At 43.1% G+C, this 18,047-nt stretch overlaps 1 protein-coding gene across 6 annotated transcripts in view; it reads left to right on the forward strand.

The window, feature by feature from the left end:
• The window catches only part of ATE1 (arginyltransferase 1), a 412,370-nt gene that overhangs the window by 64,154 nt on the left and 330,169 nt on the right, over window positions 1–18,047 (forward strand). For all 6 annotated transcript variants that reach the window (XM_069239196.1, XM_069239195.1, XM_069239197.1 and 3 more), the window contains exons 3-4: window positions 130–192; window positions 15,730–15,833. In XM_069239196.1, coding sequence (XP_069095297.1) covers window positions 130–192; window positions 15,730–15,833 — 167 coding nt within the window. The remainder of the gene's footprint in view (window positions 1–129; window positions 193–15,729; window positions 15,834–18,047) is intronic.

Consider the following 18,047-nt stretch of genomic DNA (forward strand, 5'->3'; position numbering starts at 1 on the left):
CAACGTATTCACACCAATTCGGCATAATCATTTCATTCACAAAAGAGAAGCACTTGGCATGAATGCTATGCAAATATAGTTATTTTGTGCTTTTGATTGATATTGTGGCACTCTTTATTACCATTGCAGGAGTGGAAAGTACGTGTACAAACCACTGATGAACCGGACATGTTGTCCCCAGTACACTATACGGTAAGGAGTGCTTTGTGTGGGTGGGTGGGTAGGTTGTCCTTGGGAGCTTTCCTGTGCTGTATCTCGTTGCGTATAATGCTTGTACTGTTGCATATTTTGCACCATTTAACTGGAGCTCCTTGTGCTTTAAGTGTTGTGTGTAGAAACGGAGTTTGCACCCCTTGTGTTCTGTGTGTGTGCGCCTGCACATGCGGAATGGATTGTACATGTGTATGTGAGAAAAATCCTGAACAATTAACCTTTTTTTTTCTCCGATGGAGTCCTTAAATTATTATATTTACTGATATAAAGGCGAAAACATGTGTTGCAGTGCTCAAAAATTGTGGCAGAACTGGTACAAGTAAAAAATGTCAAGAAATAGAAGCAATACCAGAAAAAGGCAGATACAAAAGTGATAAAGGTATATATGTTCAGAAGAGGGACACCTCAGCCAATTAAACCTCCGACCAACCTGCCCTAGGCAGGGCTAAGCACACAGCTGCTCAGCACCAGGATGCCCTTGTGGGTGATATTGTGTTCTACAAATAACAACTATCATACGTATTTTTTCAATAAATTGGTGGAAGAGAGAAAGCGAGTGTGAAATTGTCAATAAGAGGATGTTTAGTTCCTGGGAAAAAAAGCTGAAATACTGGTGACATTCCTTTGCGAAAAATACTCATTGGAAACACTTTTGTATCCATAGTGGTACATTAGAAGCAGAGATGTGTATAGAAGTTTCAGACCAGTTTGAATCCATTCTAGAGCAGATGAAGTGTGTATGCAGAGAATTGCTGATAAACTTTTTAATTGTACATTCAAGAGCAATTTTGTGCCGCTGGACACAAAACGTTTTTGGTGTCTGTTGGGATGGAAAAGTCCCTCGCATGGTGGTGGACCTGTACCACTGCCATGAATACCCCAGCTGCAACGATGTCTGAACACTGATCATGCGTGTGCACCATGACAAAGGTCTGTCTTGCAGATTACAACCCTGTTGGGCTGGGAGGGGGGTATGCAAAGCTATGCCCTCAAATGGTATAAGGCTATTGCTTGTGTCAGTAATTAAGTAGCACAAGTATGGAGGTGACAGCATACCGTGAGTGAACAGGCCTTTTTTCCCTAGGTCATTGAAGTCAGGCCTACAGGCTCACTGATGTAAAGTTTTGCTGCTGTATGCTTAACTTGCCCTTGGTCTACATCGAGTTACTATGTAGTGCTCTGCAGTGCATGTGTGCTTTATGAATGTGCTGGGTGTAGGTGTGCTTATGAATGGTACAGTACATGTAAGATTCTAGATTCCATTTTCGGCGACCCAGTGTGACATGGACGAGCAGAAGGAGGCAGAGAAATGCCACAAGACAGATTTATGGATTGCTCCATTCCTGTGAGCTGGGTCGGACACACACTGGAGGGAGAAGAGCCAGGCTCTTCAGTTCACTGGAAAGAGTGCTCTTTGATTCAGAGAGAGGTCAGTGGAAAGAGGTCTGGGCATATCTCAGGAAGGAGATTGGGCTGATAAGAGAATCATAAAGAGTAGAGTGGGATCCGGGGGTAACCTTTTCATGCACCAATCACTGTGACTGACAGCCAGGTGTGAATGTCTAGTCACTCCCATGGCCTATGCTGGGGGTCTGTCAGATTTGGAGTAGTTTCTGCTGTGATGGACTGCTTTCTGGAGGAAGTGCAGAGGAGTGGATTCTTCAAATGGAAGCAGACAAACTTCAATGACTCCGAACCTAAATCGCAGTTGGTGTTTGGAATGGTCTACAACAATGGGAGCTCTAGGTTCCCACAATTGTCAACTGGCAAGCAGCCAGTCAGGCTGTGCATGGAGGAGAAGCCGTGCAATATTTCTGAGTATGAGGAGACAGTTTTTGCACCAGTCGGGTCTTCACCTGTCTGTAGGTTCAAGTCTGCGACCTACCTGCCAGAGGGTCCCGCCGTGAAGTTAGCTGTGGTCAGTATCACTGTCCTGCCGTTCAAGCAATAGCCAGTGCAAAGGGAAGTCTGCAACCACATATGCCAGGTGGGCTGCCATAAAGATTATTGCCATGCAGATAGGCTCATTGCCCATGTACGGAGTAAGGTTTGTCATCCTGTATCCCATGGAAATAACTGGGACCTTTGCCTGGTTCAAGTCTCTCTCATGAGGAGAGGCCTCTATGATGACCTGTACAACCCCGAGTCCCGAAACCAGAGCAACCTACCCTCCACCTGTTGGATGGATCAGAGTAACTTACGCCTCACTGAAGGAAGCGCTGTGGACTCCCAGTCGTTGCCCCTGCAGAGCCTTGAGATCTACTCACCACCTGTAGCTGCTGCCACTCCCTGCAGAGCCTCTGATCCCGCTATCCTTGACGAGGCAGGTAAGACTGAATGCATTCCAGATCTGGAAGGCCCCGAGGGGAACTTGTTGTGCTGCATAGTGCTTCAGGCGTTGGAACACTTTTGATGTTGCTAAGAGTTGGAGTGGGACTCCGGAGACTCTGACTACCAGTGGGACCTAACCTTAATGTCATCTATAGTGAATGGAGAATAACCACTACCTCTAGTGAAAGAGAAGTTGGACTCCGGGATGTGCCTCTTGAACATTAGAGCCCTGACCTTAGGGATTGTGTGTATTGTTTATGTATGATGTATTTACTCTATGTTCGTATAGAATTACTAATTGTGTCATAAAGTATTTTACTTGACAATCATTTAGTGGTGCTATTGAATGTATTTAGAGTTGTGAGCCTGTGTTCACCCCCTACTTCCTCCCCAGAGAAGCCTTAGACTGCTCGGCCTGCCCTACCACTGAGAGTCAACTGCTGAAGCGGTACTTAGCCCAGATGGTCAAGACCCATAGAAAGTAAGGCCCCAAGACATCAGGAGTCAAAGGCTTTAACCCCCACGATTGGGCCCAGCAACTCCTGCTTCCCCTGCAGCCCTCAGAAAGGAATTCTGACATCCACTTCACAAAAGTGGAAGCATAGGAAAAGATGTGAAATGGAGGTCTGAAAACCAAAACTTGAGGTGGGCAAATTAATTGAATTGTATAAAACTGGGAGGTGAGCATCTTGAGATGTTATGATTCTAGGATCCAAAGCTGCACGTTTTCACTGATTGAAGATCAGGCCCGGCATTTTTGATGTACTTCTTTGGCTGCCTAACTTCAGGCATCTAGTTTACTCCGTCCAAAACTAATTAAGATGACATTTTGAGAGCTCTTTAATAATTTGGTGGGTTCTTCAACAGGGCAAATTGTGCATTTGTTGGAGCAACCATGTTTTTAAGTGAGGGGTAATACCAACTGGTGTAAATCTTCACTGGTCAAATATCAGAATTTTTAGCAGTGCAATGAGCATTTTGTCTTTCCTTTAGGGCATGACTGTAGAGGAAGCTTAGAGTAAATTTAGAGTTAAGGTACCAAAGTATCCCCCAAAAAATATTATGAAATGCAAGATGAATCCTGTGCAACTACACACGTGTTAAAAAGCCCACACTGAGATATAAAGGTGGGTATACCATCTAGGTTACTTGTGAGTCCGAGGAGGCAAAACAGATGCCATCTTGATCACATACGGAGTAAACATGGGATAATGTAGTCATGATGTTCAACCATGCAGTGTCTTGGGAGAAATCTGTGTGTGACCTACATATTCTAGATACAGCTGTGACTCTGCCTAGGTTATGTACTAAGTAGAATAAATCAATATCTTCATTATTGCTTAATCGGTTTGAGCACTGTCAAACATCAGAGGAAGTACAACTGCTCATATGAATCAGGTAACACTCGCGCACCACACAGTCCCTCTCGCCAAACACAATGTGCATGTAAGATGGTAGCTTCCGCCAAAAATCGAGAAATTCATAAATTATTTAAATTGCCAAATCCTGCTCTGATGAGGGGAAGAGTGCCAGATTTACGTTTAAAAATTATTTCTGAGAACTAGGGATAATTCACCTGAGGTCTTTATTTGCAATACACATAGAAAAGTTGCTAATGTATAACGTTGGTGGCCTGGCAAATTAGTACATAAATCATTGACAATTAAATTGTTGGATTTACTTAAAATCCCACTGCATATATGTAAAAACAAATAACTCAACGTGAACACATTTATGTTTTGTTTGTTTCTTGAATGCCAGGTGGCACCTCGGGAGGGGTTACTTTTTACATAAAAGTCTCAAGGCAGCTAATAAATGTACATAGTTTTGTTACTATATAGATTGGCCCATTAGTACAACGCTGTTTATAATTATTGGTGGGAAATTGAGAATTAGTGATTCTAGGCATTCTTTCAGAATAGGCATAAGAGTTACTGTGATACAGTGAGCAGCTGGCTTTGGGAAGTAGCATGCATGTTACTAGGTTGAGCATGGGTCCATAGCTCACAGAGCACTTTTCTGGCTTACAGTTATCGACTGCGTCGCCTCGCTTTCAAATTCATTAAACACTAGAACCCTCAGAATCTTACTTCCAGATTACAAAATTATCTCCCTAGTATCAATCTACAAAGTAAAGATAAGGCAGTATTAGTAGTTTCTAGATTGCATTTTAGTATCCGAGGTGGCTGAGTGTTCAGTTGTTTTCCATGTAGCGCACTCGTTGTGAAATGCCTCAACATTAGGCAATCATCTACTCCTGATGCCTTCATGGCAAAAGTTGCAGATGAGCTTGTTTGGTTAAGCAGGACTTATAAAACCATCACCAAGAGACTCTACATGCTGTTTGTTGTTGTAGATGTAACCTTGAATGTTGTGTCCAGTTCTGGAAGCTACATCTCTAACAAGATGTAGCTGGATTGGAGACAGCGTGTAGGATGATGCTGGTTCCTTATCAGAAGCCTTATGCATTTGTATTTATTTAACCACTGCACTTGTGGAACAGACTGTACAACCAGGTCACATTTTACAGTAGATCGCACCACAGCAGGGGATGATATAAAAAAAAAAAAAAAAAATCAGATGAGTGGTGGATGTGGTGATAAAATTTTCGCTACAGCTGTTACATTGAATTTTCCACATCAGAGGAAACTGATTAATGTAATCGGCACATATGGTGACTACCACGTGGAAGTGGGAGAGATATGACTTCGTGTTGACAGAAGTTGTGTTTTGAGGGTTATTTTAACAATGCTCACAGAAATGGCAGATAACTGTTTGCAGAAGGAGTAAGAAATGTTCCAGGTGTCAGTAAATTACCTAAAGTTTAAGGGTGGTGGCAGAGGACTTAGATTGGTTCTGAGTTTTTTTTGTCGGCTCTCTGGATGTAGAGGGAGGTGGCCTGTGCAATTTAGAAGGGCAGATATGGCTGGTGGAGTCCTACTCCAATTCTAGAAGAGGCACTTATATAGGAGCTAAATGTACATTGAACAAACCTGACTGGTGTCTGTAGGTGAAGGCGCAGTGTATCTGTAAATGTTAAAGAAAGTAAAAAAACAGAGGATTTTCAGGAGGTTGAAAAAGTATTACTTTGGCACTGAAGCGGATGACTTTCAGTTGCCCAGCTTGCTAAGCATTATTTTATATATTTGGCTGAAACACACCAACATGTTCTGGGTGTTGCCGCTCAGTGGACTAATGTATCCGCTTCAGGAATCTGTTTGTGACCTTATGGTTTCAAGTGTAAATTTAAAAGTGTGCCTCTGCCTTTCATCCTTCTGAAGTTGATAAAATGAGCCCAATGAGTTGGGTAACAAGAAACTTTTGTTATTCTCTGCCAAGATGCCTGTGCACTTTACAAGTAGCCAGCAAACAAGACACAGTGCAAACCTGACTCAATGACAAGAACCTTGATCGGTTCAAACCCCAACTGTTACCGAATGCCAGATCACTTGGATTCCCCCTCAAGGAACACATTGCCAAAAAACAAAGACTGTCTGGTACTACCTGTCTCGTCTAAAGAAAGTCAAATTATTTATTCCAGAAAGCAATATCAGAACTGACGTTCAAGCCCTTTTATTCACCCATCTGGATAGTGGTAATGTACTATTTCATGGTCTCCCAGACTTTACACTGGCACCTTTAAAGGGCATACTACATGCTATGGCACGTCTCATCCATGGCCTTAAGAATTATGATCTGATCAACCCCACCCTGATTTAACTCCATTGGCTCCCCTTGCCAGCTTGCCTCGTCTTCAAAAGGAGCTGCATCATGTTCAAAGCCATCACAACCAACACTTTTGCTTATCTTGCAGACAAACTAACCATCTTTGGTGGTTCTCGGCACATCACAGCCACAATACCATCAAGCTGTAGACAAAAAACAAAAAAGAACTGAAAACCAAACAAGATAACAAGTCTTTTCCATCTATGCACCCAGAATCAATGAAGATCACCCGAATGCATGCTGCAATTTAGGAAAGTGTTTAAGACTCACCTCTTTAAAGAACACTTGCATCACAATGCATTCATTGTCTTCAACTCTGCTTCCTCTCAAATTACTGGTTGACTTTAACCTTGTTTTTGACCATGTACAGTGATCCAATGCCTTTTGGCTAGGTTCGCTCTATAGAAATGCCATATACACTCATACATACATATAGACACATTGTGTTATATTTTGCATTTTGGGTTGTCTTAGAGTACTCAGTGGTGTTTCTGATGTAAGTGTGGGAGTAGATCGGGAGGAGCAATATAGCAGCTTTCACGTTGAAGTTGTTTTCAGTACTTCAGGTAAGTACAGAGAGTGTGATTAGAAATAGTCTTGGATGACATTAAGGCAGAAACTAACCAGCTGTGAAGAGGATGAGTGATGATACCAGCCTGGGGTTGATCAATGTTCCTACAGGAAGTTTACTGCAGAGCGAAGTTGCTTAAGAGTTGTACGTTGATCGGAAGAGATGAGCTTTCATGTCTCTGCAGGAGTCCAATATGTTGTGGCCTTTTGTCTGATTGGAGGGAGTTTGTTCAGTAGCATACATTTCTGTGTGCATTGGTCTGCACAGATCGTAATTGCTCATGATTACAGGATTAATAAGCTTCATGACAGAGAGGATGGTGTGGATTTTACAGATGTCAAGCATATGGCAGCTGGCAGATAGTGGTTGTCCTCTTGATGATCTAAAGCCTTGTTTCGCTGTTGGATGTATCCTATGTATTTATGCAGAGGTGTAATGGTGACTACATTCAGTATTTGAGACAAGAACTAGCTTCAAAAGTGGAACAAGAGAAACAAATGATTTCAGTATTGTTGGGGTTGAGCATCACTCAGTGTGCAGCCATCAGTATTGGTAGCTCTCAGAGTTGCCATTATGGAACACAGCCAGGATCTTGAATCTCAGTGTACAAATTTGAACACCTAGATCTCCTCAGATCTCTCTCAAGCTTTGCTTGCCTCATTGCAAATCTTCTTCAGCCCCCTGATGTAACAATAAGTTTATGATTGCCAAAAGTAATTGCAACACCTTGAATTGTGAATGGAGGGTAGATTATGGTCTCATCCTCAAAACTAACCACTCACTGGCCTTTGCGAAATGCAAACATTTTATTAAGCAGGCTAGTCTCTTTTAATGCTGACAAATGTTCTTGTGAAGTCTCTGCTATTGGCAAAGATTGGTGTGACCCTTTTGCCTTTACAGGTTGTATTCCTCCTTCATAAAAGCTCTGATCAGACCTAGCTTTCTGTTTTGAAGATAAGATTGCTAAATTCTATTCTGCTTTCATTCCTGCTCTCTCTTCTTACCCTGCTGGTCTTCCTGATGCTGCCACTTTACTGACCTTTATCAATATCACCATTGAGTCTATTTTCTCTTGCATAAAAAGCACCAAATATCCTTTGAACCTTTGCCCTCTTTGGGGTTTCTGCACTTGCAGAAGATTTTATAGCACCTCTGCTGCTCGAACTCTATAATCTTTCTTTTGGCACTTCCGTGGTCCCCTGTACCTAGAAACACTCCTTTACTAAAAACGTTCAAACAGATCCCACAGTGCTTAGCAAATACCGGTGTCTTTGCCCCACTTCCTTTCCCTGTTAAAATCATTGGAAAAAATAAATTTCCAACTTTTCTCCTTTGTCGAAGTAAGCAATCTTCTGGAAGGTGCCCATGCAGGGTTCTGCTCCAGTCATTGTATGGAAGCTGTTATATTGTACCATCTTGAATCAGGAAGTTTTGCCTCCTGGATCCTACACGATATGTCCACAACTTTTGATGTGGTCGCTCATGACATTCTTATTGACCAGATTTTCCTTGTGGTATATGTACACAAGTGATTCCTTCAATGGCAGTTTGTGACAGGTTGCATACAAACAGTTCCTCTTCCACCTTTATATTCTGCCTTCTTCCCTTGTAGGGGCCTGCAAGGTTCCTACTTGAGCCTCACTCCATTTGATACCTATATCACACTTCTCATCTGCCTTATTCATTCTTTTGGCTTTAAGCTTTTGCCTTAGGCTGATGATAACCCAAATTATTTAATTGATCGACGTCTGTTTTTCCACAACCCAAGCCAATTTTTGTCCTTGTATGCTCGATGTGGCCAATTGAGTGTCATGCTCAATAATGGCAAAACAGAAGTCCTAATTTTCGAATCCTCTCCCTCTATCTCAACCCCCTGAAGGTGACCAGGAGCTAGAGACCACCACACCTCATCCACCTCCCCAAAATGAGTCCCTACTGCAAGAAATGTAGGACTCTCTTTGTTCACTCTTTTCTTATTCTCTTTTTCTAAGCAAATTGAATGCACTGCTGCTTCCTTCTTTTATCTCCGACTTTGCCTAGAAAAATCATCCCTTTGCCTCTCTTATCTGCTAGCAAGATGATGATTGAAGTGATCATTATCCCTCACCTGCACTATTGCAGTATCCTTTATCTGGGTTTCCCTGTCTATCTAATTTGCTGCCTGAAGAATGCAGCTGCTTGTCTCATTCTTGGATTCTCCCTTTGAACCTCAGTCATTGCCCATCTTCACAAGCTGCATTGCCTCATGATGGGCAAGCATCCCATTTTCAAGTCCCTCTATATGATCCACTGGGCCATTAAGGGCTGTGGTCCCTCTTGTCTCAATAAAAAGATCCCAACTTCTTCTTCTTTATTTTACTGCTTTTCTCTTTTCTGTAACTCACATTAGGAAATCGCAGGATTGAGGGCTTTCTCTTTCTACCAACTAATAACTGGAAAACCTTACTTCTGTCTATGTGCAAAACTGACCATTTTTTTTCCTGGAGCATCTGGAAACGTGTCTCTTCATCTCATAAGATACTCCTAATTCTTTTTGGCCTTCCTTGGATCCATTAGCACCACAATATCTATGGGTAGCATGCACTTTATAAATATATTTTATTAATTCCATAGCACAGAGGTAGAAGTAGGATCTGAAAGAAGATGGAAAGACATGGATATGCATCTGTTTAGTCAGTAAGAGGAGTTGAGGTGTGATAAAGAATTTCATATGCCTCTGAAATTAAATTCATTTTTATACAGAGTGTAGAGGAGGTGAGGATATCCTCTGCAGGGATGGTGCTAGAACAGGGTGTGTCCAGTCGAGGTCCAGAAAGGAAAGATTCATGCCATAGTTTCAGGGTGTCAGACTATGTGATTGAGTTATATTTAGACTACATGGTATTTGTATTTATCTTGCCTGGATATCCTAAAAACCTAGCACAGATCTAGCCCATTCTGATCTAGGTTAGACATTTCTGCTCTAGAGCAGGGCATTATGTGATAATCCTGGTCAGATCTTTATAGGTTTAAAAGCTCTTTTTTTAAAGATGTATTTGTACTGGAATGGTTCAAGAAGGAGTTCAGTCAAGTATAAAATGGCTGGGATAGTCCTGAGAAATCGTAGTGCGAGTGCAGTGTTGGAAGTGGAATCTAACTTGGTTTAATGGAGAAGATGCACGCATGATGGACTGAACGCCCCCTTCTGTTATTATGCTAGTAACATGGAAGGCAGTTTTTGACTTTGGACAATTTGCCCAGCCAATGTGATCACCTGAAAAGAGATGAAGCTCTGCTTATACAATATGTTGCTGATGATCATTGGCTATGAGAATGACCACAAAGGCTACGAAGTGCTATTATTCCGTGGAACGTCTCCTGTTCTTGTCACTGAATTACACAACCTCGCCATCCTTCTTGAACACAGTGTGAACATATTTAGCTCTGGGACACAGGAAGTGCTGATGCTTAGAAATTGGGGCATGTAGAGCTTCACTCCCTTTCTTGTTGACATCCAGGGTGAAATTGCCAATCTTCACCTTTCATTCACTGCATCTAGAACAGAAGGCTCCAACCTTTTTTTAATAAGGGTTACTTATATTCAGTGAAAGGCATCCTGACATATTAATATTATTAGCGTTCTAAAAGTGACTACATAAGACAAGATTACTTTGGTGGCCGTAGTATGCAGGATTACTAGTAATGATCAGTTCGGCAGGCAGGGTTTCCAGCAGTAATGAAAAGAATGATTTGTCATTGTGGAGTGCCTCTGCGTGGGTAAAACAGAACAGCCATAGCTGCAACGTCTCTGGTACGAAAGTAATAATATTACTAATAAGTCTCTCCATCACAACATAATTTATCACTTCAAGAGCAGCTTTGAACATATTCTGAAAAGACACACATTTTTTTTTCTTAAATACTCACTCTCAATTTTAGTATGACCTGTCAGTCTTACGGTGGTCTTCCGCCAAACATTTTGCCTTCCTCCTCCATTTTTGCTGATCTTGCATTTGCTGGCCTTAGGGCTATGTGCACTTTACCACTGCTAGCCAGTGCTAAAGTGCATGTGCTTACTCCTTAACACGTGGTAACATTGGCGTATGCCTAATTTGCATACTTAATTTCCTTACAAGGCCTTGGTAAAGTGGTACTATGTGTACAAAGGGCCTGTGAGTAAAATTATTCTAGTGGGCCTGCATCACTGATTGTGCCACCACCCACCTATTTAGCTATTTTAAACATCTCAAGCATGCCATTACAGCCTGTGTGTGTAGTTGTAAACAGCCATTTCGACCAGTCAAATTAAACTGTTTGCCATGCCCAAACCTTCCTTTTTAAAACATATGTCACCTCTGGGTCGGCCCTGGACAGCAGGGTGCACTGTATTTAAAAAGTATTCAAAAAGTAGGATGTACTTTTAAGTTCTACATGTCCTGATAGTGAAAAACTCCTAAATTCATTCTTACTATTACAAAGCCTACCTTTGTCACGGGATAACATTGGAGTTACCTTATTAGATTCAATAAGCTGTAACTTCCAAATGGGAACAGGCAAACAGTTCATGTTGGGTGTCTTTCGAATTGTAATGACAAATCCTCTTTCAAAATGAAGTCGGATTTTTTATCACAATTTTGAAAATGCCACTTTCAGAAAGTGGACATTTTCCTGCCTTAGCCATTTAGTGCCTGCAGCCTGTCTCTGGGTCAGATGACTGTGTAGTTGGCAGTTGGTCTTTGTGTATTCCTCCAACTCTTTAGTATACACTTCTGGAAGAAGGATTGCCATGCTGCTTTGCTGGCAGAAGGACTGCCACTCTGCTACCTGCTACCCTGATTGGACCAGCCCTCTTCATCCCAGGCTGAAGTGACTGCAAGGGCCAGCCAACTGACCTACTGTTCTGAGTTACAGACACACAACAAGCTCCAGAGGCTCCCTGCATCTACCCAGCTGCCCTGCTGCCTGGACCAGCCTGACCCCTGCAGGCCTCTGTTGGAGTGAGTTCCTGATCCCCCCCCCAAGTGTTGCCTCTCATGTCCTAGACCCCTGATGTTTTTGGGTTGTTTGCAAAAGTGGCCATTCATGCCAGCCATCAATGCAAAGTTCCCGCAAACCATCTCTTCACGCTACAGCATTGTCCGCCATCATGACCGCCAACCCGAAGCTCTAGCTCCAACCATTGCCACTGCAGTGTCTGTGTGTGCAGTTCTATACTGCCAATTCGACTTGGCAAGCGTACCCACTTGTCAAGCCCAAAACTTCCATTTTACTACATGTAAATCACCCCTAAGGTAAGCCGTAGGTACCCCCATGGACAGGGTGCAGTGTATTTAAAAGGTAGGGCATGTACTGGTGTGTTGTACATGTCCTGATGGTGAAATACTGCCAAATTCGGTTTTCTCTATTGCAAGGCCTATCTCTCCTTTAGGTTAACATGGGGATTACATTTAAATTTATCTTGAGTGTAATTTTTCATTGGGAGCAGATAGAGATGTGGAGTTTGGGGTCTCTGAACTCACAATTTAAAAATACATCTTTTGGTAGAGTCGGTTTATAAATTGTCTGTTCGAAAATGCCACTTTTAGAAAGTGGGCATTTTCTTGCTTAACCATTCTGTGCCTCTTCCTGCCTTTGGAATCCACGTCTTGGTCAGACTGACAGTTGGACTGTTTGTGAACTACTTCTAGACAGTGACACAAAGGGAGTTGAGGTGTGTTCTGCATATCCTGATGAGTCTTTCTGGGCTGGAATGTGGAAGGAGGAGCTTACACCTGCACCTAAAAGAGCTGTGCCTGTCCTCACACAATGCATTTTCCGGCCCACTGGAGTGCATCTGGGGCCAGGCCTGGGCAAGGCAGGATTTTGTGAACAACAGAGATTTCCTTTGAAATTTCCCTACTTCAAAGGTAGGAATTCGTATAAGTAGTGGACCCAAAAACCTCAGACTTTTAGAACACTTCTGATCAAGAGGAACCTCTACCAAGGAGGAGAGCTAGAGGAGGAGTACTGCCACTTTGCTGTGTGTGCTTTGCCGGTTTGGCCTGCACTTGCTGCTTCTGCCTTACTGAGGGCAGAGAGTGGACTTTGCTGTGTATCCTGCTTGTGAAGTTTCTCCAAGGGCTTGAAGTAGAGCCTGCCTCCTGTTGGAAGTCTTAGGGATATCAAAGATTTCAGGTTCATCTGCCTACAGCACTGGGAACTGTGTGTTTTGTGCTGCACCAATGAAAAACCGCCACAATGAGGTCAATGACCCTGCTGCCTGCACCATGACCTGACGCCACCGCATGGAGCAGTGCCCCACTTCGCACCGCAACCCTTGTCGCACCGCTGCCTCCACCTGATGCTGCAACTGAGCCGCTGCTAGCACAGTGACCTGTGGGCCCTGCATTCCGCATCGCCTTGCTCACACTGCATCCTGGGTATCCTCGACGCTGCCGCTCTATGCTGACACTGATGCAGCTGCCTGCACCGTAGCCTGAGGACACAGTTTGTGAGGTACACAAAGCACCATCCCGCACTGCAACCTCGGTCCACCAGCACTGTTGACTCCATCATCGTCAACAGACGTCGTTGTGCCGCCACCTTGAGCCTACCAACGACAGTGCTTCAGTGATGATGATGATGCTGCTGCTGCCTGCACCACAACTGGAGACACTACAAGTCTCACCACCCCGCTTCACACTGCAGCCCTGGTCTCACCGATGCCGCAGGACACCGTTATCGAGCTGCTGCCTGCACCGTGACCTGAGGGCCCCGCGCGTCGCATTGTCCCGCTTCGCACCACGCGTCTCATTGTCCCGGTTCGCACCGCGCATTGGTTTGTCCAGCTTCGCACCACAGCCCCGACACCATCAACACCAGCGCACGTGACTTCATCATCAACCCGGAGTTCGATCTGAAACGCTTGTGACTTCAACGGCCTGACAGACCCCTGCACCAACCTCCATAACCGATGCCTGCCAACTGCAGCGATGCCGCATTCCAGATCTCATCGTGAGGATCACGATGCCCACATTTCCAAGGTACTGTTTGGGGGTCTTCCTGACACCGTAGCTGGCCTGCGACCCTGCGGTCGGCCTGAACTGTGGGATTTGTTGTTCCCGACGCCGTGAAAGCCCCATAGCTATCAACTTCAAGGAACTGTATTTGTAAGTAATTCTGTATGTTGGATTTTTCTTGTTTAGGTCTTGTTTTACACAGATAAATATTGGCTATTTTTCTAAAGCTGATGTGGTGTCTTTTTGTATTGTTTTCATTGTATTACTATATGTTATTTGCAAATGCTTTACACATTGCTTCTGAGATGAGCCTGACTTACTGTGCCAAACTACCAAGGGGGTGAGCAGGGTTTGTCTGATGTGGGTATCTCCCTTGCCCTGACTAGAGTGAGGGTCCCTACGCGTACACGGTATAAACCGACTGCCAACTAGAGTACCCATTTATAAGAGTGTGGGATTTTTCTTGTGTTGTATTTTTACCTTATTGCTGTTTGAAGTGCTGCATAAATACTTTATGCTTTGCCTCAAGTTAAGAGTGACTGCTCTGTACCAGTCTACTAAAAGGGTTTAGTGTAGGTTAATTTGGGTTTTGCTTATGACTTCACCTTGACAAGAATGGTGGTTTCGGCTTGAGTAGGGTCCCTCCCCCGCTTCAACCAGTAACCCATTTTTTACAGTATGATTACTTTAATTCAAGCCAACAAAAGATTCTAATTTAGTAGTCTGTCTGCACACAGGAGAGCTACTTGGAGGTAGCTGGAAAGCCTGATCAATACCAAAATAAAAACTGGAAGTGTGCACCTTGGCCAATCAAGCAGTGCTTAACTGTATTTTGCATGGTTCGAGGATATCTTTTTTTTAAGTTGGGCATACCAGATAGCAAAGCTGTCTGGCTGCAAAAGAGATGTCAGCGGACCAAGATCTTAAACAGTGGGCTTAAAGCCCGCAAATGCCTTGCTGTTAGTTGGCTTTATTGGCACTCTTATTTGCTTGCTTCTGATTCCTTTTTGTCTTGTCTTGTCTATCTAGTGTTTGTTCCTCCCCTGGAGCAATAAATATTTACTTGTGGCATTTTATAGCTCCCTTTTTGGTAACTACTTATTTGATTTTGCTTGAGCACTCCATGAGAGTGCACGTGTTTTCCCTCTGTCTCCCTTGTGTGCTTCTGTTTCTCCGAGCCTGTGTTGCTGTATTTTGTCCGTCTGCTTTGCTCACTTAGCGCTGCTCTCTCTTGCTTAATTTTGCTTATGCACGCCTCAAATGCATGGCTTTTCCATCTGTCTCCATTATATATTTTTTTTAACCGCCCTGCTCTTATAGCTTGTGCTGCTCCCTCTCGTTCGTGCGCTTCTACCCTCCCACCCCTCGCACCGTGTGGCCTTGCAGTGACCGTCCGCGTCTATTGGCGTTTTGTCCCTCTTATGCATTCACCCTCTTTTCGCTGCCCTTCCCTCGGTCCACCATGTAGGATTGGTTGAAAAAAAAAAGGTGCCTGCGTCATTCCACTGGCGTGCACGTGTTCTGATGCATCAGTGGAATAACGCGGCCACGATTGCACTTTACTTATTTTGACAGTGCTACACAACATCCCTTCGTTGTACAGCAGCATCGAAATCAATTGCTCCTAAATATGAGAGTAATTCACTTTGCCAGTGCCTATTTCTGTCATGAGACCCTCTGCCCCCACCCAATGAGAATGTGGATTTCCTTTTCATCTTTTGCTGCTGGTGAGCCTTCATTTAGAGGTTCTTTTTATTTTTTTTATTTTAACTTTAAACTAACTGTGAATGATTGTTATGACTATTTGAGGTGTGCGACATAATCATTTGTATGGCTTCTGGCTCAGATTTAGCTGTATAGTCCACTTTTCTGTTTTAATTCACAGTTCAATACGTTTGTTCTGTTTTAAAGATGTTCCTGTTTGCACTTCCAACCTCACAAGTCCCACAAGAAAGTTTTGAAGAAGGTGCTGAAGTACCTGAGCAAGGGAGCTGCTGCGAAAACTCCCCAGGACGGTGAGTTGTTTCTTTAGGCTGCACCGGTGAGAGGGACCAACAAGATGGTTCGGCTCTTGCTGTTGCGAAGTGAGCGCTACAATTGATTGAATGTAAAGTTTGTGAGCTCTATAGCGATTCGCATTCCTGATGTTTTTCGCAGAATAGAACCTCTTGCTTCTTCTGCCATCTAGTGACTACATTTGGTAGTTTTTTTAGGCCTTTTAATGAGGCTCTACAAAGTCCATCTGCGTCGTTACTAAAAATATTTACCACTTTCAAAGTCACGTCTAGGACCAGTCTTTGCTCTGAATTCTTGTGAGGAGGCATTTCACACTTAAAAATCGTGCAAACAAACGAACGCATCACAGACAACCTCTTGCCTTCTAGTTTTCCTGTGCCCTTGGGTTCATTTTCTTTTAGCATGAATGACTGATTTGTGGTCAATATTTACCAGAAATGCCCTGTAATTATGTACTTATGCGCCGTGGCTTAACGCCCACATTTTAGGAATTTTGTTTAGCACGCATAACAGAAAATTGTCTAAATTCCCCAAAATACGCGAGTTATTTAGGCGTAATTAAAATTGTGCTCGTGCCTTCACTAAAGATGAGGAGACTGCTCTGCTTAAGCCCTTCAGTTTGAAAACCTTGCCTAGGGTAAGGAAAAAGATGTGAAGGGTAAAGGCGGACTTTGTGCTCAAAGACATTTAAAAACGTCAAGGCAATGAAATCTCAACCAGGGTGGTGCCTCCGACTTTTAATTGCCTCTGATAGAGCGAACCGTAGTAGTAATTTACCTGTGTTCGGACGCTCTTTAGGCCGATGAATCTTTTGACTAAGTGGGAACTCTCTGTACTCTTATATCGATCAGTCGCATCAAATCAATAATCAATAACTAACATAAGCAATACCTTGATCAACATAACACTTAACAATTAATCCAGAATACATCTCGGCGAACCCTGACCTTTCAGTCAGGAATAACCACACCAGTCTATTGCAAAGTTAGTGAATTTATTTCCCTATATTAACAAAGCTAGCACAATATATATGTGTCTCAACACCAAGTGATAAACATAAATGAACATTAATAGCTGTCCATAACGTCGAAACAAGTGTAATCTATGTAGCATTTGAATCACAAGGCATTCGATAATGGCAATGCAAAGCACTAATACGATAATCTGTAATGAACTAATTGAATACATTTAGTCAGCATAACAAGATCTCAAATTGCATCGTGCGACATATGGAATCCTCATCTAACCTCAAATTAGCATCGGCATGTGGGACTTCATGCAAAAACAATTTAGCAACATTAATTTAGAAAACTCCTAGCTAGGGATCTTACCAAAATCAGCAGTTGGTTACCTAAAAGAAACACAATGCAATTTTACAATTTCCTCTCATATTTACCAATTACGATCAGCAATCAAGGAAGTCTTCGTCTCACAGGTACCGTTTCTCGATCAGCATGGGACGGGGCAAAGGGTGGACGGGACAATTGCCTCACGGCGGCAAGGTAAGACTACTACTTCATGCAAAGGGCATTTCAAAGTTAAAGTCTCTAGGGCAAGAATCATTAAAGTCTCTTTCTCTCGATTAGAGAAAGCATCAAAGTCTCTCAAAATGGCGTCGCAGCAAAGTGGGCCATAATAGCTACGAAGTCTACAAAATGGCGTAGTGTCCGGGTAATGGCCGTAATGATCTAATTTCTTCTCGTGCACCTGGGTTTTATAGACAACAGTTCGAATCCAGTAGGGTCTCCATTGGAGGGTTCATAGGTTAGCTTCAAATTGTCCAATCAAAAACGACAGTTCTCAAGCTTTTACCTAAGCATACATTATCCTTGGAGATGGGTACGCAAGTTGCAACATTGTCTACCAATTAGCTCACTTTCAGAGCCTCCATTGTCCACACCTGCAAGTCGACCTTGAAGTAAAGAGAAAATATGCCAGGCTGGCACGAAACGTTAAGATAAGCATGTGAACAGTTTCTGTGGAAAAGTACAGCTTCAAGCAGAAATACACGTTTAATAGCACATTGGAAAAATACGAGCATCTAAACCGTGAGACCAGGCCACTAGGCCAAAGCCTCCGCTAAAGTAATGCTAAGCTAACGCGTTTCAAACAAGCAAATCGTAGCACACGTTTATGGTTATGTCGGATTAGTGCAAATTCTAATACACCACGTTACATAAAGCACGCTTATAAATTTTGGCAAACTACTCTAA

Source organism: Pleurodeles waltl, chromosome 6 (genome assembly GCF_031143425.1).
Source record: "Pleurodeles waltl isolate 20211129_DDA chromosome 6, aPleWal1.hap1.20221129, whole genome shotgun sequence".
NCBI classification, from domain to species: domain Eukaryota; kingdom Metazoa; phylum Chordata; class Amphibia; order Caudata; family Salamandridae; genus Pleurodeles; species Pleurodeles waltl.